At 42.2% G+C, this 27,506-nt stretch overlaps 3 protein-coding genes and 1 pseudogene across 5 annotated transcripts; 2 read left to right on the top strand and 2 right to left on the bottom strand.

Annotated features, from left to right (window-relative positions):
* Positions 384-1,600, top strand: LOC8067381 (annotated as a pseudogene).
* On the top strand, positions 4,896-5,955 carry LOC8067121 (BTB/POZ and MATH domain-containing protein 2). The gene is made up of 2 exons (XM_021450009.1): positions 4,896-4,988; positions 5,083-5,955. Exons 1-2 carry the CDS (start codon positions 4,896-4,898, stop codon positions 5,953-5,955), a joined length of 966 nt encoding a protein of 321 aa, XP_021305684.1.
* On the bottom strand, positions 10,483-18,170 carry LOC8067120 (DNA ligase 1). The gene is made up of 18 exons (XM_021451213.1): positions 16,944-18,170; positions 16,736-16,852; positions 16,374-16,475; positions 16,179-16,292; positions 15,419-15,649; positions 15,234-15,328; positions 13,890-13,977; positions 13,535-13,666; positions 13,322-13,434; positions 12,363-12,464; positions 12,044-12,105; positions 11,791-11,862; positions 11,643-11,716; positions 11,493-11,549; positions 11,171-11,248; positions 11,001-11,078; positions 10,810-10,920; positions 10,483-10,740 (listed from the first exon to the last, which is right to left on the bottom strand). The coding sequence occupies exons 1-17, from the start codon at positions 18,153-18,155 to the stop codon at positions 10,852-10,854; spliced, it is 2,796 nt and encodes a 931-aa protein (XP_021306888.1). The 5' UTR covers positions 18,156-18,170; the 3' UTR covers positions 10,483-10,740; positions 10,810-10,851.
* LOC8067380 lies at positions 21,406-26,945 on the bottom strand. 3 transcript variants are annotated; one of them, XM_021446320.1, is made up of 8 exons: positions 26,804-26,945; positions 26,548-26,710; positions 25,254-25,334; positions 22,945-25,145; positions 22,303-22,584; positions 22,135-22,204; positions 21,904-21,999; positions 21,406-21,674 (listed from the first exon to the last, which is right to left on the bottom strand). In XM_021446320.1, exons 4-8 carry the CDS (start codon positions 24,180-24,182, stop codon positions 21,561-21,563), a joined length of 1,800 nt encoding a protein of 599 aa, XP_021301995.1. In that variant the 5' UTR covers positions 24,183-25,145; positions 25,254-25,334; positions 26,548-26,710; positions 26,804-26,945; the 3' UTR covers positions 21,406-21,560. The 3 variants fall into 3 exon arrangements, with proteins under 3 accessions (XP_021301995.1, XP_021302041.1, XP_002464454.2); XM_021446366.1 differs by having other exon boundaries at positions 26,548-26,705; XM_002464409.2 differs by lacking the exon at positions 22,303-22,584 and having other exon boundaries at positions 26,804-26,944.

Genomic DNA, 27,506 nt, shown 5'->3' with positions numbered 1-27,506 from the left:
GTTTACAAAACTTGAAGAAGACTTTAGTTTTTATTAATGCTATATAGTTTTGAAAACCTTTGTTGCCTCCAAATACTTTGACACTCTAAAACAAAATAGTTCACAAAACAATTAAATTTTCTAAAGTAAAACTCTAAAAATAACTTTGCATTCAATCAGACCTAAAAATACGGGAATGCCAATGGGCTCCATCCTTGTCCGCGAACACGATTGGATTAGCAGAAGGCAGAAGCAGATAGTAGGTATTGGCGGGGTGCGTGCTGGCTGGACCGCTCGACCTGGCGAGTGCACTAGCTAGTTCGCGGCCCAGCCCACCGCCGGCAACACCTCTACAACCCTAGCAAGATTCCATGGTTGTTAAGAGTCAAATAAACAGCGCCGTCGCCGACGCTGGTCGCCAAGCAAAGCTCTCGATCTCGACGACCAAGAAATCCTTTCCCCGTCCAGCAGCCCACAGCTTATCCGGTGAATCTCCACGCCGCCGGCGCGGCCATGACGACGACGACGTCCGATTCCGCGTCGGCCATCATCGAGGGCGGTAGCCATACCGGGAGCCACCTTCTCCACGTCGAGGGCTACTCGCGCACCAAGGAGCTTCCCAACCAGCAGAGCATCATCCATTCTGAATCCTTCAACGTCGGAGGCCGGACGTGGCGCATCCAGTACTCCCCTAGAGGCCAGGGAGGCATTCACAGCAAGCACATATGGCTCAAGCTCGTCCTCATGGACAGTATCGATCATCCATATCCTCCGCGCGCGCGAGCAGCTTTTGTTTTTCTCGATCAGGCGGGGAACGAGGTGCCGGCCTACACCCGTCGCGTGGAGTGGAATTGGTACGCGCATGGCGGCTACCGGTTCATCGTTCTCATCGAGAGAGAGGCCGTGGAGGCGGCGTCGCCGGATCTCGTCGTGAATGACTGTCTCAAGATCAGGTGCGACGTCGCCGTTTATATCCGGTACCGGAGGGAGACGAGAGGACCTTCGACGTTTATGGTGCCGCCTCCCGACCTGCACAGCCCACCTCCTCGCGGCCAGGGAGGGCGCCGACGTCACGTTCCAAGTCGCCGGCGAGGCGTTCAGGGCGCACAGGTGTATCCTGGCAGCACGCTCGCCGGTCTTCAAGGCGGAGCTCTTCGGTGCCATGAAAGAGAGCACCAGCACAGGGGCTTGCATACGGATTGGCGACATGCTACCCCAGGTGTTCAACGCCTTTGCTGCATTTCATATACACCGATTCACTGCCGACCGAGATGGGAGCAGGGCAAGAAGTGGTCCTCATGGCTCAGCATTTGTTGGAAGCCGCGGACAGGTATGCCATGCAGAGGCTGAAGCTGATCTGTGAGGAAATATTATGCCGCTGCTTAGACGTCAACACCATTGCAAGCACGATCGTGTTGGCTGAACAGCATTCGTGTCACAGGCTTAAGGAGGCTTGCTTTGTGTTCCTTAAATCTTCTCCATTTTCTTTGCAGCATGTCATGGCAACCAGCGGATTTGAGCATCTCATTAAATGCTTCCCTGCTCTCTTGAGGGAGCTAATTTCCAAACTCGGTACCCCTTGCCCTTATGTGAAGGACTCCAGCCTGCAATAACCTTTGACTTGGAATCTTAAATGGATGTATGAGTAGTGTGGAAATCGGAACAAATGTTTCAATCTTCATAAATAGAAGTTCGAAGCTTTGATTGCCTCTAGCTAGACATAATCTCTTAAGACCTTGTTTGGATGTAGTCGGATTCACAACAATCCACATGTGTTGAGGTGAATTGGAGTAGAACTTGAACTAAATTTCAGCCCAATCCACATCAACACACATGGATTAAAATGAATCCGACTACATTCGAACAAGGCCTAATTGGGTTATGTTTGGTTTGGTGGATATCCTTGAATGGAATATGTGGTGGTCAATGGAGGCAGCGTTTGGTTTGTGGACGACTCCACCACAGGAATATGTGATCGTCTTAATAATGCTTATAAGATCGGGTGTACAAATTCGTTGAACAAGCTTGTCGAAGTTTTCGAATCTTTATCATTAGTATAAATAAGTTAAAGATTATTATTATGCTATATTATTACTAAGTAATGGTGATGACAGGATTAATTTTGATCAATGCCAATGAATTGATCCATTATGATAGTTGTGGTGCTAATTAACATGTTTTATTTTTAATTAGGTTTCGTCATGAAAAAAAATAGTGTTAGTGCGTATTTAGGGATTATGTTTCAGAGTTTTTGGTTGCACTAATGAAGAAGCATCGTGCCCTATGCATGTGATTTATTTCAATAAGGTAACAATGACAACATATCCATATCGCATGCTATAAACATATCAATATACATACAACCAAAAACAAAGTAAAATTAAATTGACATACCTTCATGCTACTCTAGGAAAACTCCACTCCTCCGCCAGTGGCCACTCTGGCACGGCGGCCACCTCAAGGTCGCTGGCAACGGTGGCCCGCCTCTTTCCTTCCTCCAATAACTCCTCCTTTTGTTTGTCATGTGGTGCTCCCTCTCTCTTGTCCACACTAGGGCTGCATGGTGGGTTCACGCCGTGGGTCACCCTCCGGCAATGATGAGAGCCAAGACCTGCACAAACCCTAGAGCCATCAGGTTCCACGCTCATCCCTGTCGGTGCCCCGTTGGTAGCGGCTTCGAGTGATGCCTTGGCTTCTACTGTGGGGTCCCAACCAAACTAGTTGCAGTTCGATGTGTCATCTTATGGCTCTTCTGGCATTACAACTGTTCTGGCGATGAGCTCAATTGACGAGGGATGTGTCTTGCCCTCCCTCAAGGTTGTTTGTAGGACAAGGGCAATGTTGTGGCTCCCGCTCCACATCGTCATTGTTACAGCAAGGTTGTTGGTAGGACAAGGGCATTGCAACCGCCTCGGTCCAAAGGTCATAGTAAATGGATCTTTTCTGAGAGTTCAAATGCCTACCTTAGTAAATAAGAGAAAAAGAACCAAAAAAAAGGAAACCAATGGACAAGCCTAGCGAGCCCATCCACACTCCGCTACCCGGATCTGTGCTGCCACCGAGCCTTGCTACCGCACAACCCCACTGGATCCGGCTCCTCCAAGCACTACCATAGCCAGATTTGGCTTCTCCAAGCGCCGCTGCCGCTGAGGGAGACCTCCCCAAGCATTGCCACGACCGAATCCGACTCCCCCATGCACAATCACTGCTGGGGTGGCCTCCTTGTGTGCCACTACCACTGGATCTGGTGCATCGTGCCGCTAGAGGGAGGACAGAGGCCATCGGGCGTGAGAGGCCCACCACCACCAAGCTCACTGCCATTCGGGATAGCTCGCCCACCATAGGAGATATCCACGATGCTACCAGAGAGAGCTCGTGCCACCATCACGAAAGATCCACGCCGCCACCACCGAGAGCTCACCCACGTCGTCACCACCACCGTGGGAGAGAGGGAGAGAAAGGGGCGCTTCTCCCTAACTGCCAGCATGGGGGAGAGGGAGAGGCCAAAGAGAGAAGAGACGTCGCTCCCTGAGTGCGTGTTGTGGTGTAGAGGAGAGGGAGGGGCACGTGAGTGACTCTAAGACAAAACCCTAGTGTCATGTTTATATATGAACACGATAACGTGGAATGGGCCACGATTTCTTTGGGCCATGACCTATTAACAGAGGCAGGCTTTTTAAGAGGCCTGCCTCTATTGATAAATTTTAGGAGGCAATTTCCTTAGGAAAACTGCTTCAGTTAATCAATATTAGTCGAGACAGGTGCTTAAGATTTGTCCACCTCCGTTAATGATTAACCGAGGCAGGCGCTAGGCCGGCTGACCTACCACAAAATAATGGATCTCAAAGCCTCATTTGCTAATGTTGTGCAAAAGATTTTGTGTAGTAGTGATTGGGAATTTTGCAATGACTCCTACATGGCCGTTGTGCACCAGCCGATGCCAACCATACCAAGAAACCACCGTTGATGGCTTTGGGCATTATTGCACCACAAGATATTGGTGGACCATGGGCCATAGTTACCTCGCATAGGTGTCGCTCACGCGTGGTGACACTGGTGCACAATATTCGTGATGCTAGGGTTTCTCGCCCGAGTTGGTTGGTTAGTGCTTCAACTTCTTTCTGATAGATCACGTCACAACAGTTTGTTAGACTATTCCAGATGCCTTTGTTGCAACAATGAGGCACCATGCACAAGTCTACTTGGAGGTTGGACCATGGGCACCCCCACAAGCATCTAGAGGATGGTCATGCCCTGCGTCACTCGTCCGCCACCAACTCTTGTCTAGAGCGAGGCTGTGTTATTTCTTACGGTGTGCCAATGTAACCCTAGAAAAATTGTTAAAATAGTAGATTTGATTAAAATTTCACCATATTTGCACCATTACAATACATGTATATGTATCCACAAGGAAAGTGCACCCCCTCTAGTCTGTTCTAGCTTCGCCACTGACTCTAGTGGGACAGTCTCTAGTCATTCACTTTCAACAAGTCATGCAGCCTTAGTGCCAATTGTCTCTGCTGCATCCCCACATTGTTCTCCTACCCCTTTGTCTCTCCACCCCACCAATGGGTTCGGAGTATAGCAGCCATGTTCCCGGCCCCATTTTCAGAACGGGAACGGGAATTTGAGGTATCATTTTATTTTATAACGTGGGAACGAGAACGTTTTTTGGAACTTGAAAAACACAAAGATTTTGGAAACTAAATTTTGGGAACTCTGAGCGATGTGGTCCCGCGAGTTCCGGGAGCCGTTTATCATGGAAACGTGCTTTCATTCATTAAAAAAACACACAGAGCCCAAGATAAAACCCAATCCAAGAAAATTAGTTGAGCCCAACCAACTAGCAGCAGGGCAAAGTCCTCGAGAAACCCAAATCATCTCGTGAATTCCCCCGCCGGGCGCCGGGCGCCGCCATGCCGACGTTCGACACTGCCTCGGCCATCGTCAGCGCCAAGTCGACAATCGGCCGCCACCTGCTGCACATCGAGGCCTACTCAGCCGCGGAGGTTTACCGAGGACAGCCATCGTCCATCTCCGCATCTTTCAGTATCGGGGGCCGTGACTGGTGCATCTGGTACTACCCTCATGGCTTACCCGAAGGACCTAGCGACTACATATCCGTCTTCCTCGTCCTCGAGGACGACATCCCAGAGCCCGCCGACGCGGAAGCCACCTTCCATCTGCTCGACTTACACCCAGTCCACGGGCTTCAGAAAGTACTTGCGAAGTACCGTCGCCGGCGTCTTCGTCTGCAAGCACGGCATCCTTACTTTCATCAGGAGGGAGGTCCTGGAGGCGTCGGAATACCTCGTCGACGATTGCTTCATGATCAGATGCGACGTCACCGTTAAGAGGCGGTGCTACACCGAGAACAGGGGGCATGTGCCGCCGTCCGACCTGCACCGGCATCTCGGTGACCTCCTCGCGTCAAAAGAAGGCGCCGATGTCACGTTCCAGGTCGCCGCCGAGACGTTCAGTGCGCACCGGAGCATTCTCGCCGCCCGCTCGCGAGTGCTCAAGGCAAAGCTCCTTGGGAGGACGACGACGGGCACGGGGGCCTGCTGCGTAATAAGGATCAGTGATATGCTGCCTCGGGTGTTTGAGGCCTTTCTGCATTTCGTCTACACTGATTCGCTGCCTGCAGAGGTGATGATGACTGGGTGGCAAGACGACGAAGACGATGGATCCATGGCGTACCACCTGTTGGAAGCGGCGGACAGGTACGACATGCAGAGGCTGAAGCTGATTTGTGAGGAGAAATTGTGCTGGCAGGTAGAGATCAACACAGCTGCGACCATGCTGATGTTCGCGCAGCAGCACCGGTGCCACAGGCTCAGGGAGGCCTGTGTTGACTTCCTCAGGTGTCCCCACGCACTGAACGCGGTCATGGCAACCGAGGGCTTTCAGCATCTTGTTCAGAGCTGCCCTGCTCTTTTAAAAGACTTAATTTCCAAGCTTGCTCGCGTTGATTGATCGTATTAGATGGCTGAAAAGAATTACGCTACTTAATTAGCGAGGACAGTGGCCTGTGGTTTAATTTATTTATTTATTACCAAGACAAGACATTTGAAAACCACCACATATTGTAATTTTATTTTGAATACATTGTTTTACTGATTTTGATTTGAATAACACGTGAGATTGCACTGTCCTTGCATGCACCAGGGTCTTGTTTGGTTCCTCTATTTTAGCTACTCTTAGGGTCACTAGTGGGACTAAACTATTTTAGCTCATTTTTAATCAATGTGTTTAGAAGTTTAGCTACTAAAGTGACTAAAATTTAATTAGCTAAAATTTAGTAAGCGAAACCAAACGGAGCCTAGATCGAAAGTGTATCCCGACCAGCACTCTTCAACTGAGTTTATGATAACCCGTTGGAAGTATATGTCAACCAAAATTAATCCGATTTCCATCAAAGAATGAAAAGAAGGGTAATGAGAGTGCCCCTTGCAGTCCTAACCAGATCCAACATTAGTTTTAAGATGCTAGCCAGATCAACTGACAACCAAGATCAGTTTCAATTTTTTGACAAGAATTGCATATGGAACCATCCAATAGGAACATGGAAGGCTCCATCACTATTAAAGGGGTGTTTGAGACTGCTCCACAAACTCCATCAGGGCACTCACAATGCAAGACTCTATCACAGAGTCCAAGACACTTAATTACATATTATTTATAGTATTTTGCTGATGTGGCAGCATATTTATTGAAGAAAGAGGTAGAAAAAATAAGACTTCAAGTCCTATTTAGACTCCAAGTCCACATTATTCGAGGTAATAAATAACTTTAGACTCTATGGTAGAGTCTGCATTGTGAGTGCCCTCATAGAGCAGCTCCACAAAAAACTAAAGTTTGTGGAATACCTCTTTAGATGCTCTCACAATTCCACCATTTTTCTTAAACTAAGTGCGTGGAGCTAAAACTGTTTGGCTAAAAACATAGAGCGGAGCTGAAAAACGTGAAGCAGAGCAGTTCCAAACACCCCCTGACACTATCAAAGTAACGGATATAGGGTATTCTAAGGCCCTATTTAGTTCCCCACCCAAAATTTTTTCGTCCATCCCATCGAATCTTTGGACACATGCATAGAACATTAAATGTACATAAAAAAATAAACTAATTACACAGTTTGATTGAAAAACGTGAGACGAATCTTTTAAGCTTAGTTACTCCATGGTTAGTCTTAAGTGCTACAGTAACTTATATGTGCTAATGATAGATTAATTATGCTTAATAGATTTGTCTTGTAGTTTCCTGATGAGCTATGTAATTTGTTTTTTTATTAGTTTCTAAAAACCCCTCCCGACATCCTTCCGACATATCCGATGTGACACCTAAAAAATTTTCATCTCCAATCTAAGGGGTCGGCTGTTCAGATTAAAAGTACGGTCTGATCATTTCCTGCCTCCCCTTTTCCGCTCGTCCTCATCCAGCCCACTTGGGAAGTCTGGGAAGTCTGTGTGCAGAAGAAACACGGAGGTGGGTTTGTTTATTTGTTTTTTTCTTCGTTGATTTACGTGCACAAAGTTGCATGTTGTTTTCTGTCACTAAAAAAAGTTATACTATTAAACCGAGTATCAAATGAAATTCCGATTGCACTGTGATGTTTTTAAAAAAATTCTTCAAAACAAGACCCCACATAAATATATTTAGATAAAATTTTATTAATAAATATTTATTCTATAAAGACACAATATTTTCTTTTATTATTAAATAGAGATGATGTTCGAGGTTAAAAAATAATATCCTGTTTTAGATTCATGAAATTGTTATTATAATATATATATATATATATATATATAACAAATAGATAACATAAATAAATAATAATAAATCTGGTGCAAAAGAAAAAAATAGTAAATTCGTCTATTAAGCCTAATTAGTCCATGATTTGACAATATGAAGTTACAGTAAACATGTGCTAATGATAGATTAATTAGGTTTAATAAATTCGTCTCGCTAATTAGCTACTGCTTCTACAATTAGTTTTATAATTTGTATATACTAGCAAAACATGCTCGTGCGTTGCAACGGGGTGTACAATTTATTATTCAATAATTATACACTTTTTGTAAATCTTAAATAAGTTTGGCCCAATCTTAAATAAAATAAATATAATCTCGTATGAAATTTGACAAGAGATTAAATCAATTTAAATTGGTGACTATAGTTTGTATTTATTATGAGTTTATAAAAATGTTGAAGGTGAGCCACACATCTACGCAAAGCATCATGAATAGGACAAATAGTGTAATGTTAAGGAATGTTTTACGGTTCCAAACTCAAAATTGGAAGAATAGCAAAGGAATTGTACAGTCTAGGACCAACCAAACACTATCAAAGTAACGTAGTACATACACGTAAGCAATCTCAAGATGGTTCCCTTGGGAATTCCTTCGCACGTTCTTCCTAACACAAGGTGTTAGGACGCTGAAAGAAACATTAGAGAGAAAGATTCAGGATTAGACTCATACTTTGCTTTTAATCACACCCAGTTCTAACCTGAGGGCTACTCAAAGAGATAATCACATCCAATTCCAAGCAATGAGTACTGCTTAAAAATATCTCAAAAAAATTAATGCCTTTTCTTTCTTCAGGACTTCAAAAGGGATGTTGTGTAAAAGCTATCCCTGTGATAAGAAAAATAATTAACAAAATCCTTATAGGCTTTATAGTAAGAAAATAAACTATGTCAATACTATCATTTAAGACAACGAAATAGAATTAGATTCATATAAGGTCCACACAATGGGAACACGAAACAAATTAACAGCCAATGTCGTTGAGTCATCTTGCCAATTAGTTTGCTTCAACTTTACCAACTAAACCATAAGTAAAGATTGTATGTAGTATGTACTGAATAATGCTGGTGGCCTCGAAATTAAAAGAAGACTTCATTTTTCAAGCTATTGCTTTGAAAATAACTGCACAATGCAGTCCTGAATAGTAAGATGGGTTCTACATTGCCGAACAGCTGTTGCTTCTAAAACACTGAACCGATACTACTGTTCTGGCAAACTAAGAGAAAAAGAAAAAGACAGGAACACGAGCTAAAGAAAATAATTCTTGGAGGAAAACACAATTGCAGATCAAAGCAGTCAATAGTATTGAAAGGATTCGGCTGAACTGAACAGGATCCTTCTAGCCTGACAAAACTACAAATGACTCAAGCAACTTGCTGCTCCTCTGCACTGAACCCAAGCAGTTCTGCTGTTATACTCCTTAGGAAATTGAAGATGCAGAGCAGTAGCTACAGAACAGTTGTTCTAGAACTTAGGGCAAAACTGAAAACAACAACCACTGAGTAAGCAGGGTTCCCTGCATAGCATAGCATTGAATTACATCAAACGAGTTAGTGTAAGCACATTAGATGGATACAAATAATCAGCAGGCTTGTCGCAAAATTAACAAAAACATACAGCAGACAAGCTATATGAAGCAGGAATGATCACAGAGGAGGAATGATCACAGAGGAATGTATGTTTGCATGTGAATCTCGATTCCCTGAACGAATCAAATTGATAAGCCTCGATAAGCCTCGTCGAGTAGTTTTCCTCGACCCTTGGAACGTCGAGTCTGAAGAATTGCAGTTACTGAAGAACTGCAGATATTACAGATTGAGTACGGTAAGGAAAGTCTTCATTCCTATGAACTTACTGAATTTAACTGTGTGCATGAACTCTTTGGAAGAACCGTTTCCTTTGATTGCTTCTGTCAGGATCCGAACATTTACAATGCAGTAGCATTGGGATCATATAGAGGTAGGTGACTTTGATGCATGAGTGTTGTTTGGATTCTATGTTTTCGCAAAAATCATCATCGATCAATGGTCATCTAAAAACTGTGTTTTACTGCACTGTGAAATTTGGCATGCGTGATTGTGATTTCTGATTGGCTACATTCCTCGTGATTGCATAGCTAAATTCACTTCTTGTCACTGAAAAGAGAAGCAAGATTTTGACATTTGGCACGTTATGTTACTGCTTCCTTTGACCTAAGGTAACTTGTGGTTGTTTTGTATTTGATGTGAGGAGGTCCCATATTCCATCTCATGTGTCACTCTCTGACTTTTGGAGCATCTAGTTACTGAACTAAGACGAACTCTCCAGTCCTGTGAACTTGTTGCTGACTTCAACTTTGTGCAGATACCCTTGGGAAAACCGTTTATTTCCTCCTTTTTGACATGATAAAAATCTATAAATAATATTAAAACTGTTGAAACGGTGTATTTGTCTTCTTATATATTCTTATACTATATCCAAAACCGACTCTAATTTGAGGCTTTTACATATTATATAAAAGTTGGTAATTACTATAAGCTATTAAAAAAATTGAGTTCTCATAGATGTCACAGCTTTGAACTCTTGCTCTTTATGCCACTTCCATTAGATTTGACTCTAACGGTATTAGTATAAGAAATCAAAAATACCCTCATGTTAAATATGCAATTAATTTGTTTTGAGCATTTTAACGATCTCAAATGAAAAATCTCAAAACTACAAAGAGTGACACATTTTAAAAAGAGGGGGAAAAAGAGTGACGCATATTAGTGCTAATAATAGTGTCAATACAGCTCAACTTCCACCGGTACAGTTTGATTGAGCCTTGGTCAGCTCACAGAATCCACATGTTAAACAATAAAAAGAAAGAAACTAAAGCAGGATACAGTATCACGAGGAATGCACAAATCTAAATATACCCTAAGCCATTCGAATCAGGCCGGAACAAACTGGAAACGCATGCTCTGGTCAATACCTGTTCAATGATCATCATAAAAATATTACGATTGAGAATAAGCTGGAAACTGTAAATACTAGTGTTTACCTCAGTGGACCATCCCATCCAGCCCCAAGAAATGAGTCAGCATCAGTCATCGTCCTCATCCTCCTGGTTATAACCATGGTTGATCTTTTGAGACCGGTACATGTCAGCGACCTGCAAAATTTGGACACAATCCGAATTGAGACATGCAAAACATCAAACAATTGAAAATAGCAAAGAGGCAGTGAACGAACTTGGTCAGACGTGGTGGCTTGTTCTGGGCTTTTATCGTCACGTAATCTCAACAGACGAGGGAATCTTAGGGAGATACCCTGATTCAATTTCAGCATTAGCCTTCCCATCATATATCAAAAGTATACAATCTAGATGGGGAGGAATGGCAATGGGAAATAAAACTACCAACCTTATTGGGATCGACTATACCATTAGCAGCACGATGTACAGGGCTTATGCTCAGATCTGCAGCTTTGACCTCCCACACCTGAGAAAAACGAGAAAATGAAGTTAATTAAACTACAACAGGCTTAACCCCAAGCAATCTTCAGGGCAAACATGAAATGCATCAAATACATGTAACAGCAACCAAACAATTTAATGAGTGGTTTTAAATAGGTAGAATCATATGGATTTAGATCTGCAAGCATACACAAAGTTTTCAAAGACACCAAAGTATATATATTATTGTGAAATGATAGTATGTTATCGAGGTTTAATATGCACATTACCTCTGATGGCTCAAACCACACATCAGGGTCCATTGTGTCAGCAAATCTATAGTATGCCTGTGCAAACAAGAGCATTAATGTGAAGGACGTCAAAAATAATAACAAATTGTCAATAAGAACCAGTCATTGAACAAGAGGCTCAAGTATCACCTTTGGTTTTTCTATCACTTTACTTCGAAGGCTCGCAGAACGTTCTTCAAGCTGTTGCTCAGAAAATCCAGTACCTAAATGCATCAAGATTAAAGCATGAAGGACTCATCTAAGAAGCTTGGGCTTTTTCAAAAGAAGAAGCAACTACCTATGTTGCATATTGTTTGATACTCTTCATTCTGCTCATCATAGCATGCCAGGAGGAATGATCCAAAGACACCTAGTAAGCAAAACAAGGGCAGAAGAAAAATGCATTAGCATGAAAGAAACAAACTAAAGCAATTGAGCTCTGCAAAAATTACTTGAAGAAGAGGCAGTTATATCAAGGAGGGAAAGAAACACTTAAATTTAGTTCATTTTTATTTTTATCAGTATAAGCATGATGGAAAAGAACCATCCACCTGTTCGTTTTCCTCTACCATAGAAGGCAGCAATAGGTACTAAGTCCAAAGAGTCACCAATGCTGCCAAAAAGAAACAAGGATACATAACTTTAGAAACACAAGTATTGATGCTTTATTTATAAATTTCTACTAAAATACAGCACATGGACCCAGATGTAACAGAAAGTCAAGACAGATCAATCTAAATGATGTTTGGAGATTTTGAATCTTTGACCATAGCATAAGAGATAAATAGAATATGCATAGCCAGCCACTATGATTTTCTAGATTTGCATGTTCTGCAAGAGAGTTAAATCAGTATTCTTGCAATGTACTACCTATCCATGTAATCCTTCTTCAGTTTCAACCAATTGTTTGATCGCTTCGCTGGCTCATATGTAGCGTCTTTATCCAATGTCTTGATAATCAACCCTTCACAACTTCAGTAGATGAAAACTTAGTGCACAGAAAAGGATCTTGGTAAAAAATAGGAGAAAAAAATCACCATTCCACAATCCTTCACTCAGAATTCATATATCAATTAATTTTGTTAATAAAACAACAGGAAAGTTTAAAATAATACATATGTTTCCTAACATTGCTATACTGGCAGTTTCATGTGAAACTCCTCTGAACAGAAAAATTGCTTCAAGGAGTGATGATGTACACATGCTACAGCTAACATAGTTTAATTAGCATATTCTTTTCACAATCCAAGTTGAATACAGATCTATAAGTTTTCCTCTCAGAACAATATAATTAGAATGGTCTATGCGATAGTCAAGGAAAAGCCCTATAGCATTTGCTGTAAATAAGTTGGATGGTAAGAAAATCTTTGTTGTTGGATATGCCTAGAATCAGCCAGAGGGTCTAGGTTAGACATGATAAAAATTGGAGAAGACTTCAAACTGTTGCGTCTGAATCATTCAGGAAGCAAATGTGCAATCATCTACAATGTCATGTTTCATCAATCACAACGTATAAATGTTTGAAGCATGACCTTTATAATTACTTCATTTCCAAGGGACTGACTTTAAAGGCATGGATTTTTTTCTTCTTCTTTAGAACTATTATTCTTCAAAATTTATTGTAATGCATTTACTTTCATCCAAAACTGAACTGATCCTATATCATAATTCATATCCCCAAAACTTCAAATCAAATGCTGCAATCCAGTGTTTTATTTATCTTGTGCCTAAACCAAATTTATTGAGCACAAATGAGACCTTGAAACTATTGAACTAGTAGAAGACATTTAAAAAAGCTGGCCAATGTATGCTTTAGAAATTTCAGTTACCTGGAGTTGACAGCTGTGTCAAGAAATTTCTGTATCTCCTCCAGGTCATTTGATGTAATTGCAGTAGCCAATTGAAAAACACCTGGCACTTCTTCGAAGGAGTTGTAAAGATGCTGCCATGTATTGAATGCAAAGGATAGCACAGATAATGTTTTCAGTAGCAGAATGAAATGATATTGTACGTTAAGAATCTACAGTGCAGATGTACAGTACCTCTCGACGAATTTTGAGTTGTTCCTGGAGAAGAGGTTTCCCGTTTATGTAAAGAATATCAAAGCCAAAAGTACAGACTGAAACTTTGATGTCATTTATGGTAACACCCTTGCGAGCCCTTGTGCTAAGTATCTGCAGAGATGGAGAACGATCACTGGTCCTTACTTCCTTACAAGTCACAACTAGCAACAGAAAATACACAAATGTAAACAGGACAAGGTCGCAAAATTAAAAGGGATAGTTTAGAACATCAAATAGCTCTAGTGTACAGCACCTTTTGCATGCTCAGATATTTATAGGATGGCCACTTTGAATGTAACCTAACTGGAAATTAAGATATAATTAAAATACAAACCTGAAAAGGCAAAATTTTCTGTTTTTCACGATCATAGGCAACAATTTCACAGTCCAAGACAAATGATTTGACTGTAGGCTTCCTAAATCTGCAATGGCATGCTAAACGTAAGATCATCGGTAATTAAAAGTGCATGAGAGAACACAAATTTGGGTAGATAATTATTGAGCCAGTAACCAAATTAGCTTGACAAAGCTGGTATATGTGGGCACACATGACAAAAACAGAACGAGATGGCTTCAGCTTTAGGTCCTGTTCGTTTGGCAGGGAACCAACACTGGATCCATTCCTACCAGAATACTTCACTACAATGTTTTCTGGTCGGCAGGTCGATCCTGGTCGACCTGGGACCGACCAGGCGATTAATCGCGATCAATCGGCGACCAGGTCGATTAATCGACCCTGGTCGTCCCTGGTCGTCCAGGCATATCAGCTGGTCGACCTATATATATATATATACCTCTATATATACACTATATTATACACAATAAAGGAAGCATCAAGACTGCATTAGTGTAAACCAACATTCCTCTTCATCTTCAACTTGTACTGGCGCCTCTAGAACAGTCCTTGAACTCTTTTTGATGTAAACCAACATCTCCTTCTTAACTATTTCTGGAGAACTAGGACAACCAACAGCATCTCCATACCCCCCACATATCTGCCCAGTCAAAAAAGCCCAAAAACAGGGCACAAAACCTGGTCATCCATGTCCTAATTGGACGATTAATCGCAATAAGTGGACGACTAATCGGACGACCAGGTTTCTGGTCGACCTGGTCGCGTCGCACCTCCTAATCAAGCACTCCTGACCGACCAGGACGATTAATCGCGATTAATCGGACGACCTGAAAACATTGCTTCACTAATTTATTACTAGTTTTTTATCAGTTGGAAGGGTTCCTGGTTCACCCAACCGAACGAGCCCTTAATGAATACATCCAAAAACAACTCATATCACTAAGATATAAGGAATTCAGAACTGGCAGTGCCAGGGGGAAAGTGTCATAGGCTATAGAATTCTACCTCTAAAGAAGACAAGAACAAAGATGGAGAAAGCAAATCTGAGGTGTCTTACATTTGAAAGGTGAGAAAAGGAATCAAAATCAGACCTCAAAAATTTAACATTTTACCATGTGGGAACTTAGAAAACCATTACACCATATGCAAATTCACAGAACAGTTTTAAAACCAAACTGATAGAAAATTTAGACCATGATAACTCCGATCTGCATGGCACAAATCACAGGATACTCAAGGCTACTAGTATTAACTACTTCCAGTGCTTCTTCAGTTGGAGATTCAGAAATGTATTGGTAGGCGAGATTATAAAATGAAGTATACCTAGAAACTGCATCAACAACATCTGGATACTTTCCAGTGTTTCTTTCAGCATTCCGACTATAAATCTCTACTGAACCATCCTCCATGCAATGTATCTAAATTCCAAATTATGAAGTGTTAGCTTAGATGAACATGGGTCAAAGTATCATATTAGAAGCAATAAACGCCATGAGGATTGATGATACCTGAGCCCTTTCACCATCATACTTGTACTCACAAGTGTATTCAAGACCCTGAAACTTGTCAATGATCTCTGAGACAGATTTTGTTGCTTTTGCTAACATAGGGCCAACAGGGACACCTATGGAAAATTTGCATGTCTCTGGAAGCTTCCAAACTCCTACTTCAAGTATCGCTGGGACAATTTTATCATATATTGGAAGAACTGAATATGCTTGTTTAATTATTTTTGCAGCCTTCATGAGTAAATACAATAAAATCAGTAAATGACCAATTGCAGCGGCAATGTTAGGAATAAAAGGTGTTCACCATGCATATCAAATCAATCTTCCACATATAAGCAAGAGAAACTCAGATAAGAATGAGATATAGCCATATAGGTATATTAATATGCACAGTATTAACTATTTGATTGAGGCCCCTATATAAGAGGATAAAACCCGTGGGTCACAATAACTTTCTTCATGACCATTTCCATGGAACATTGTGGCAACAGTACATTATTATTACATTGTTTATTCTCACGTTTGCAAAGCACGATTTCTAACAGCACAAAAAGTCATCAATAAATTAGAATTAAGGATATTGAAGAAACACATAGAATAGAACCTTGTGAGTCATGTATTGCATAGTTGCATGCTACCATGGCTGAAGAGCCGATTAAAGATACTAACAAAAATATAATGTGCAGGCAATAAAAGAATTTCAATGATCCTGTCAAAACAAATATAAGAGTGTAAATAAAAGCATAAAACAGAGTGTAACCTCTTCGAAAGGTGATTGAACTTTTGGTGGCGAAGAATTTTTATCAGAATATACAGCAGCTTGCCCAAGAGCCATTTGGACAGTTTTCTCTGCCAGCCCAATCCTCATCTTTGACTGTGGCAAGTAACAATTCAGGCAAGCAATGAATAGACAGGACACAAAGGAAGTGCACTAAGTGAACATTCCATGATTTACCTGAAGAAGGCGTGTGATGTACTGGGGTTCACAGTCAGTAGCAGCAACAAGAAGTCCCTTCATATGGTTTCTTTTTTTATCTTGACTGTCTTTGCCCGATTCCTTGATAAAAGAATATATACTTGTTAAACGATTTCTTAAGTGAAACTGTGTAATAGTGCATTATGGAAGTTATCCACTCTGGGACTCAAATCCCAGCCTCACTACATATTGTGATTTTACTTCTAATAGTGCATATTTCGACATCAATCATTGTCCCAAATCCCAATGAAAGCAGTTCAATTCCATGTTGAGATATCAAGTCAGAATAAAGGTTGCTGGGGAAATATTCAGCATTAGAAATGCGAGAAGTGATATAGAACCTTTGCAATTGCCCGAAAAGTGCTAAGCACCCGAGCTATTGTCAGTGGTTTTGGCTTAAACATCATCTTCTGCGATGACCTGCTTGCTTTTGCCACAAGCCCCAAATCACCCAATTCCTACAATCGCCAAAAGAAACAGCAAATCAATTTAAGCCTCCAATTCCATAGAAGTTGAAGTGATGAACAAACATGTAACCAACTTAACAACCTTAAGGTCCTTCTTAACGTGCTCCTCTTTGCGTCCATATGCCTCTGCAAGTGCACGGATGACTGATGCATCCCCAATCCCAAGCTCAATCCCCTCATGAGGTGGCGCAATCCGGTTGGCTGAGAGGTACACAGTTGCGAGGAGATCATCCGGTGTTGTTGCCATCACTGTGCGAAACACGTTTGATAGGATTTCTGTAATAACAATGCGGCCACTCTCGTTGGAGATGAGATCAAGTGCCCGAGCCAGAAACAGGAATGGCACGGGCTCACCAGGCTTCCAATAGGCAGCAGCCATCGGGTCAAACTCACTGCCTTTCTTCTTTAGCTCTAGGGTGGTGTTCTTCTCCTCTGCCTTTCGGGAATCTGTGGTTTTAGCCTTCTTGGGTGAAGTGGCCCGGGTGGTGTTCTTCTCCTCTGTCTTTGCCGAATCGGAATCTGTGGTTTTAGCCTTCTTGGGTGAAGTGGCCCGCTTCTTCTCCTCTTGTTGCGAAGCCTGGCCTTTAGCCTTGGTGGGCGCGGGTGACCCCTTCTTCCCATCGGTGTGCGAGACAACACCTTCACCAGAAGGCTGGGTGTCGGATTTAGCGGCTAGGGTTTTGGACCTCTTTGGCGACGGGGAATTCTCCTTCGCCGCATCCAATTGAGCGGCCGCGGCTGGACCCTTGGACTTAGCCGGCGATGTAGACCCATCAGCCAGCAATTTGGGGGACTTCGCTGGGGACGACGCCCGCTTGGACCTCACCGGCGAAGGCGGTTTCTCCGCTACCGCCGCAGCCTCCAGTTCGGCCTCCGCGCCGTCAGCCTTCGCCCGGGGCTTCTTCGGCGACGGCGCTGCCTTCTTCGCCTTGCTGGCAGCGGCCCGTGCGTTCCCCATCAGCACGTCCGCCACCGTGCGCTTCCCCGAGGATCCGCCACCGGAGGCCGACATTCCGGCCGCCGCCGCCGCTGCAGGCCCTGCGTCGGCCTGCTTGGCCCTCGCGGTCGGCGGCTTCTTCTCCCCGGATTTGCCTGCAGCGGCTGCCGCGGTCGCACGGCGGCGGCGAGAGGCGGAGGATGCGGAGGCGGAGAGGCGGGAGCGGAAGCAGAAGGGGAGGATAGTAGGAGGCGGGGCGAGTGCTAGGGTTTTAGGCGAGGGGAGCGGACGGCATCGGAGGAGGAGCGAGGAGGTGGCCGTGGTGGTGCTGCTGCTGGTGGCTCTGAGGAGGAACATGGGAACAGGGGAGGGTTTTAGCCGGGGCGGGGCGGGCTGGGTTGGAGGCGGGCGCGCGGGCGGGACCCGCCGGAGGAAGGGCTCGCGCGGGAGGGGAGCTTTGCTTGCGGATGCACGTGCTGCTCGGAGGTCGTACTTGGACGGAGGGAGTATTTATCTTTGGAACAGTTAAACGATGTCATTCCTAAAAACAGATTTGATCAACTCTCAAAGAAAAACATATTCGCCCACGAGCTTGGCTTCCATATTTAAACGTTCAAAGTGGAATCAATTATAGTATTAGTCATTAGATACTTCCTCCAATCTGAATACCAATTAAAATTTTCTAAGGCCTTGTTTAGTTTTCAAAAATTTTTGGTTCGGGACATTGTAGCATTTTCGTTTGTTTGCGGTAAATATTATTCAATTATGGACTAATTAGACTCAAAAGATTCATCTCACGATTTACATGCAAACTGTGTAATTAGTTTTTGTTTTTGACTATATTTAATATTTCATGCATGTGCCGCAAGATTCGATGTGACGGAGAATCTTAAAAAATTTTAGGGTTTTGGGGTGAACAAAACAAGGCCTAACTTTGACTACCCACATAGCTAAAATTATATGTACGTTCACAAAACAAGGTTGACTTTAATATATTTATTATAAATACTTTCATAATATATATTTATTTTTACAAAATTACATTTTCTTAATATATATCTTTTGTGTTTATATCAGGATAGCATATTTGATAGATACTGGCATATTGCTGGTAAATAGATAAAAGTTACAAAAGTTTGACTTGGGGTTAATCTAGATAGACTTATGTTTGTGATTGGCATTCGGAGCATTGGATTTATTCTTCCTTACACAAACATCATGGCTTAGGGATAACCCAGTTCTGTAGCCACCAGATTTGGAGTTTGGGTCTTGTATTAGGCAAGTGCACTTCTCCCAGCTTTCTGCGAAAACTACTATATTAAAATTATCTTATTTAACATAGTCTTATACATATTTTGAGACATACTCCCTCCATTCCAAAATAAGTGCTATTTTGGGCTTCATAAAAAATAAATTTGACTAGGGGTCTGTTTGGTTCCCCTTGTTAAATTTTAGCTAGCTAAAATTATTTTAGCTACTCTTAGGTGACTAATGAAACTAAAGTCTTTTAGCTCTTTTTAGTCAATGTGTTTGGAACGTTAGCTACTAAAATAACTAAAATTTAGTTAGCTAAAATTTAGCAAGGGGAAACAGGGCCGATTTATAAAAATATTAGTGATGTTTTTATTTGCGAATAGGTTTCTTATTTATTTATTTATTTAATCTAATTATATTATGCACCATAAATATTAATGATTTTATGTATAGATCAAATAAAAAAATATTTACCTTATCGAGAAGTGAGAATGACATTTATATATTTATGGTGATTTGAGCGCTAGAATGGCCCTCTATTGGGCGCTGTGAAAAAGGATTACAGCCAACTTTGAAATATTAGTGGAAAATCATTCAACAATGTTTTTCTCTTACAATAAATCAGCGAATACAGTCATAGTTTTTTCTGCCAAGTGATGAATAGGCTCGAAACTGAATTGGGATGGAGCATATAAGCTAAGGCCTTGTTTAACCCAAAAACCCAAAATTTTTCAACATTTCCCTGCACATCGAATCTTGCGGCACATGCATGGAACATTAAATATAGATAAAAATAAAAACTAATTATATAGTTTATCTGTAAATCGCGAGACGAATCTTTTAATCCTAATTACTCCATGATTAGACAATGTTTGTCAAATAAAAACGAAAGTGCTACAGTATCATTTTTCCATAAATTTTTGGAACTAAACAAGGCCTAAGCGACAAATCAAGAGAATGGGGTTTTATGATAAGAGGTGCTGATGGAGGTGTCATTAGCTCAGGGTACAGCGTACTGTCGAACGTTGGAGAGGCTTTCCATGCTGAACTTTTTGCTTGTTTGCACGCCGTACGGAGGGCACCTGATCTGGGGATTCAAAAGGTAATTCTGGCAACAGATGCTTCTATGGTGGTACAGGCTGTTACCTTTCTAGAAATTGATCGATCTTCAGCGCATGGTCTCATATGGGAATTAAAGAACCTTTTATCTACTAACTTTGCTGCCTTTGATGTAATTCATAATCATCGTTCTTGTAATTTGGTAGACCATAATTTAGTTTCCCTTGGGGCAAGTTTGAGTCAGGGTACTGATCCCGTGGTGGACAGTATTCCTTTTTGTATCAGGTCTTTTGTAGCCAAAGATTGGGCACTTGTTTATGATCAGTAATGTAGATATCTTCCATGTTTAAACTGAACTTAAGGAGTTGAACCGAAGTCGAAAATTCAAGATCAACTCATCTCCTTATCTCAGTGGAGGTTGGATCCACGATGGTCTACGCCGGATCCGTGGTGGTCTGGCTGGATCTATGTAAGCTCGGAGGAGATGGATGGAGAGAAGGCGGCCACCGCCGCTTGAGGCTGGTGCGCTCAAACCCTCATGAGGATGGCGGAGGATCAGGCGGTCTCAGGCTTGTGGTGCGGGAGATAGATCTACTGATTCCATCCTGGAAAAGACGAACAACAAGGGCTCAGGGAAGACATACGCGACTCCTGGGCTCCTCTTTGTGTGGACGCTCGAGGGTGTGGATGAGGTGACAGGCCTTCTCGAGGGGACATGGAGGAGGCACTATGCCAAAAAAGCTAATTAGTGACGCGTCTAGATGATCTTTAGTGACGCGGAAAGCACGCGTCACCTTTATCACGTCTCTGATGTAAATATATCAGTAACTGCTATAAATTACCAGTGACTCGTCTTCACTACACGAGTCACTGATATAAATTTTCAGTGACACGTCTTTAACATACCAGCGACGCGTATTGGCTATACGCGTCACTAAACTTTATATAGTAGTGACGCGTTAATAGAAACTGAGTCACTGGTAAGGTCATTTTAGTGACTCGCACTGAGGACACGCGTCACTGCTAACATTCCTGGTACACATGTATGAGTGACGGGCATTGAGAATACGCGTCACTGATAAATGTGGTAGGAGCGACGTGCGTTGAAATTACGAGTCACTGATAAGTCGATACTAGTGACGCGTACCAACCAAACGTGTCACAGCTGGCATGTTACAAGTGACGTGTGTAGTTCAAGTGTCACTCATTTTGTTCATCAGACTATGGAATGTTGACAGCACACATATGAAAGTTATCAATATCAATACACAATCACATCAACTCTTCAAACACATTGCATTGAACCGATTCACATTTATATTAAATTCATTGACAGATTCACAACCAGTTCATAACTTGTTCGAAATCTACTTATTAACTTATATGTTCAGTCACACACATTACATCACCTTACCATAATAATGGCAATTACACATCACTAGTGGTTAACTAGCTAGGCTGATGGAACTCTCCTTTATTGTTGATGACTTTTTCCACTAAGAACGTTGCCAACCTTTCTCTGATGCTGTACCCATCGAATGGCCTCGTCAACACTTCAAACTCCTGTGTCAAGGTAGAACTGTAGTCACGTAACAGCTCCAGAAAATATTTAAGATACAAAAGCTGGTAGCAAATGGAGGAGCACACATATATGTTAACACGAGAACCACTTGCATATAACCTGTCATGCATCAAAATTCTAAATTGTTCATTTTGGGCAACTCCATTCGTACTAATATAACTAGCATAAAATACATTACATAAATGTCTCAGCAGGATTAGATGTGAATACCTCTGGGCATTCCAAGTTTGTCTTGTCCATGACTATAGTCAGGTGGTGTGCAGCAAAGAAGGCGGATCCCTTGCCGGAATTAGATTGCTGATGGCACTGCAACAAATATATATAGTACATAATACACTTACTGAATTAGATGTGAATACACACAATTAATTGAAAATGGAAGTTGAACACAATCTGAATACACTAGAGGCACAATACTGAATTTTATTTGGAAGCACTTACGGCATATTTAAGAGCGTGTGTCAGTGGATTTGGCTTATCTTTCATCTTGCTGGTGTGTGCTGCAAAAGCCCTACATCGAAGAGTTCATCACACATATATGCCTCATTATGTTCGTTCAATAACATTGGCATTTATGAAACAAGTCAAGTAGGTTAGCAAAGAACTCACTCGTCAATCAACAATTTTAACATGCTAAAATCATGGTTTCCAGATCTGTTGGAATCAAGGTATATGACCTTATCCCACTTTTGAATTAATATCACAACAATCCAATGGTTAGCAGAATTGTAGGCAAACATTATATACTCTTTACTGGTATATTTAGTGAAGGCCTTTTGCACATAGCGAAGAACAGCCACTCTATCATACTTTATGTTGTCCAGTGACATCAGTTGTGGATCAAGAAAGCCCACAGGAATGTCCTTAGCCTTAGCTTCTACAACCAGGGATCTAAAAACAAGAAAGAACATGTAATATGTAAATTTGAAATCCGCTACCAAAAAAACATGCGGGCCTCAACTCAAATATAAACCATAATTTTGCTCATAGTGCTTTAGCTAGTATCAGTATCAATAAAACATGTGTAATATCAGAGTTTAAAGGTTAACCATATCCTCTAAGATTTCACACATTTATAGACTAAGTTACTAGCACCAGAACAAGTAGTAATTAACACTAAGAGATGACAAGAAGCCAAAAGTTTGGTGATAAAGATAATCTATATAGTAAAATGGGGTTCTGCAACTAAAATGAGGTTCACTACACTGAAGTTTAGTGGTAAACAATTAGTTATGATCATTTGTAACTTACAGTGTCAAGCATCGAAGAAGGGAGCCATCCAATGCGCTAAAGTTGAAGAGGTCATGTAGATGATTGTATCTCACAAGCCCAACCTCAAAGTCAGATGAATTCAACATATAAATACCCTTGAACCTAACCAATATGCCATTCTTCTCAGTGTCGACACAGTCTTTCATGTAATGAGCGTGAAGAGCAGCGCATGCAGGTCCTACCCGCTTGAGGTCCAATGATGGGAGAAATGGCTGACCACATTTGTACTTAGAAGACCATTTTTGCTGCTGTTGTGGTTTTGTAATCGCTCCAGCAGCCTTAACAGACACTTTTTGCTGTATGGGTGGATTTACACTCTCTCCAGCAGCCTTACTAGCCCCTTTATGTTGCATGGGTGGCTTTCCACTCCCTCCAAGAGATCCAATACCCACTTTTGGGTGTGTGGGCAGCATAGTGTTGGCAACACCCCCCATCTCTGAGCTCTTTGGATTTTTTGTAGGATTGGCAGTATGGTCCTTTGGCACACTATTTGTTGCATCAGATGTGGCAGGAGATTGATGATTTGAAGTTGACTTGGCCCCCGCAAGTAGCTTTGTAGAAATAATAGCACTAGTGCCCTTTGAAGCACTCTTCGAACTCTTTGTGATCTCATTTGGCTGAGATAAGGATGGTTGTGTACTGTTGACTAGAATGTGCAGCCTCCTCCACTGTATTCTCTTTAGTAGAGCTTCTCCAAGTGTATTTGTATCATCATCTGGGGGTGGCTGCAGCACATGATTCTCATAACCTGGATGTACATATTCCACTTGGACTACTGCATGCTCGTGGTCTATTTGGACTGACTGCAATTCAGTTTCCTTTGGGAACACCCGACCCTCTGCAACCACAGCTTGATAGCCTCTAAGGTTCGCAATAAGGGAACACTGGGTTGGCTCTTGAAGAAGATCAATGGTATCCGGATCAATTGAAATGTTCTCCAAGTCCAAATCATTGGTGGCTGAGCAACAACTGCTCCTCCGTCCGCAAGCAGGGCTAGGGGTCCTAGAAGGTGGTGGTTTTACCTGAAACCCTTGATCTGCAAGATAGGCCATGATATCCTGTGTGACCTTGGCGCTAACCTCTTTGGTGACCTTGGTTGTCACTTCTTTTGTGACTTGAGCTGTAACATCTTCTCTCACTTGAGCTGTAACATCTTCTCTAACTTGAGCTGCTATCGCTTCCACATCCACATCAGTCCTCTTTCTCTTTCTGTACATGCTAGAACATTCAGGCCATGCATGCTTCCAGCCAGTGTAACTTGAAACACCGCGCACACGACCTGGCTGTTCAGGACCCAAACATGCAGTTAGCACATCCTTCTCCCTGACCCAAGTGATGCCCGAGGATTCTGCGGCTGATTGCTTCTCTTTAATCTGTTCAGAGATTTTTTCTGTTGCTTCCTGTGACCAAATGATATCAGCTTTATCTTTTGACACAACAAGCTTACTCCTTGCTCGCAGCCAACACTTATGGCGGCCTTCAGGGTATTCATCCCATGGGTTAGAGATGCCTTTACTGGATAAATCTGCATCCTCTGCCTCCCACTATTTCAATTTTCCCTCGTACCCTGCAGTGCCCAGACGATGGTTGTGCACATTCTTTTGCCGAATCACTTTGTATCTTTCACTTGCCGCTACTGCTGCTGCAGACTGCTTCAATGCCACAAATTCCTCCCAATCTTCACGTTCAATGTACGGATAATGCTTTAAGGGACAGAGGTCTTTATCGACAAAATTGGTTACTAGCCTATTTTTGTGGTTTCTCCAACTCTTAGATATCATCTTCATTGCAGCACTAAACCCCATAGGCTTCATTGCATCTGGGAACACCAAATAGTCCATGACATATTTCTCAAACAAGTTCCATTTGTCCTTATCAGTAAGGTCATTGAATGATGGCATAACTAACGATAGCTTCTGCCTAGCAATCAAACCAGCAAGCAACCGCAATCTTCGTTTAGCTTTCACCTCGGTTGGCATCCCATCTGGACTAATCTCGGTGACAGCAATCTTGTCAGTCGGCCACTTAGATGGTGTCCTTGGTTTTCGAGCTCGACGCATTGGACCAGGCACAGGCACAGGGTGCTGCTGCTCGTCATCAATAGGTGATTCTACTTCCTCAGAAACAGCTTCTCCCCCCGCTTCGTCGTCACCACTTGATGAAGATTCCACGGAAGACACCTATCAAACACACTCAAGATAGATGTGGTTCAACATATTGCACAAGACTAATTTAGATACTAGAAATCTGCTAAACACTTAAAATGATTGTGGGCAGTGATAGCTTACCATTTTGATTAGCACCTTGCACGTACTGGTCAGGCCAGAGAGGGGAATCAAATTCTGGAGTGCAGCCAACAGCAGCAGAACCTATCAAAGTGGTAAAAGATCACATTAGAATAAAGAAAATGGAAGTGCAGATGTAGCAGTTCAACTGCAACACATGACAACATTATTATATAAAAACTCCATTAGGGAAAATAAAAAGGAATGACTAATTATGTAATCTGGCAATGGCAAAATCCATCAGGGCATCCCAAAAAAATTACCACAGATGTATTACCATGTTCTGAGAATTCCTTAAGAGTTTACTATGAAAAGTTGATATGAAAGGATAACATATGCAGGCAATTTAACTCTAATAAGCCCAGCAGGTAAATCCAGAACAGGTAGGCAATTCCTAAAAAAATTGAGTCTATCTGTTAGACTAAAACTAAACTTTACAAGATTCTTGTTCTCAACTAACAGACTTAATAACACAGCAAAAGAATGAAAAAAAGTCATACAAGTGCACCTGCAATCTTCTGAGAATACTTGATAGACTTAAATCATTTTCTGTGGATCAGTAAGGTAATATTCAAGAAATTATTGCTATGCAGTGTCACCTCCACACAAAAGATTGCATGACATAATTACTTCAGAGTTTGAGTCCAAGAAAAAATAATCTACTCCAGCCAGTGACTAAAGTTGGGAGGAAATTAGTGGACTGTCAGTCAAGCTAACATCATCTCAATGTCAAAAGTTGCATCAAAACCTTAACTGTAACTTCCTTGGTCACAAACCTAATTATTCTATAGCTCAACATTTCATTTAAATAGTGCTGGTGAGGTCCATGTATATATGGAGAGAACATACTCTCCATATAAATGTGTTTTCTACATCATAAACAACCTAGGAAACACAACAAATGGCATACAATCCGATCAGGCTCTCCTCTCACAAACCCAGTCCATGTCCTCAGTTCTATCTGGAAGCACTGAAAATTCTCCAATATGGTGTTGCTGCTGGATAACTAAAGACAGCCTATTCATGGGATTAAATCAACCACACACAACAACCAATAACAACTACTGTTGTTGCTAGCATAGAGAAACTACTCGTGAATAACAGAGCAACGCAACAAACTACAGGGGCTCTTGCGGCTCGCTCACAAGACCAATGTTTCGATTGGCACAGAGTAACAACAAATTTAGAATATGCAAAACCATTTCAACTCAAGCATTTGTACAAGGTATAACATCTGAATAAGGATGGTACTCATGTTGCAAATAGGGGCAGACAAAGATGGGAGGCTTTGGCGCACCTTTCAGGGATTGAATTTCACAGCTGCAATTGGAGCAGCTGTTAATTGGATCAGTTAATTGGATCTCCAGCCGGGGTCCAAACTCGGCCAGCCACCGACGAAGCCGCGCAGCGGCTGCCCTCCGCCTGCTCCTGTGTCGTCTACACCATCTTCACCTCCTGACCTAACCAAATCCCATGAGAAACAAATCAGCTCCTGACCACCAAATCAGCGCCATGAGAAACAAAACGAATCAGTGCAAGGAGCATCTCTTAACTTGGGCTGCGTCGTCCTGCTCGTGAATGGCTGCTGCAGGAGAGACGGCGGCGTATGCGATAGGGCTGCAGGAGAGACAGAGGCGGCTGCGGGAGAGAGCACGAGCGGGATGTGGGAGAGAGAGGCGGCTGGGATATGGGAGTGGGATGCAGGAGAGGGAAGAGGGAGTTAATGGGCCTGTAGGTTTCCGGCCCAAACAAAAAAGCTCTGTATAATACGCTCTGCTGGTGTGTCCATTATTTGTTATAAGCACAACTGTCACTTCAGTCTTGGTGATCTTGGAAATGAGTGATTTGAATATGTGCATGAGTCATTTATTATTCTTTCCACTGATTTTTGATGTATTCTTTTTGCTGAATATGTGCAGAAATTTAGAGATATGAAAATGGACTTAGTTGTACAAGCAAATAGCTATCTGTGGTGGTGATTTATTGTACAATTACTAGGAATAAAGAGGACTGTGAGAAATGGATGGAGTACACCCAGGTTCAGAGTACGCAGAGCAGAGACAGGATAAGCATGCCCTGATTCACTAGTTTGTTTCCAGTTCTTGGTCGTGATGGCAATATGCACTCAGTGCATTGTGTTTCAGTATGCACCAACTGCTGAGTTGTTTCAGTATGCACTCAGGTAGTCATGTGTCCCACACTACTACAGTGTGCAGAACAAGTATGGAGCTGGACTATTGGAGAAAAAAATACAGA

The sequence above is a fragment of the Sorghum bicolor genome, chromosome 1 (genome assembly GCF_000003195.3).
Source record: "Sorghum bicolor cultivar BTx623 chromosome 1, Sorghum_bicolor_NCBIv3, whole genome shotgun sequence".
NCBI classification, from domain to species: domain Eukaryota; kingdom Viridiplantae; phylum Streptophyta; class Magnoliopsida; order Poales; family Poaceae; genus Sorghum; species Sorghum bicolor.
This window is presented reverse-complemented; position numbering and strand designations above follow the sequence as displayed.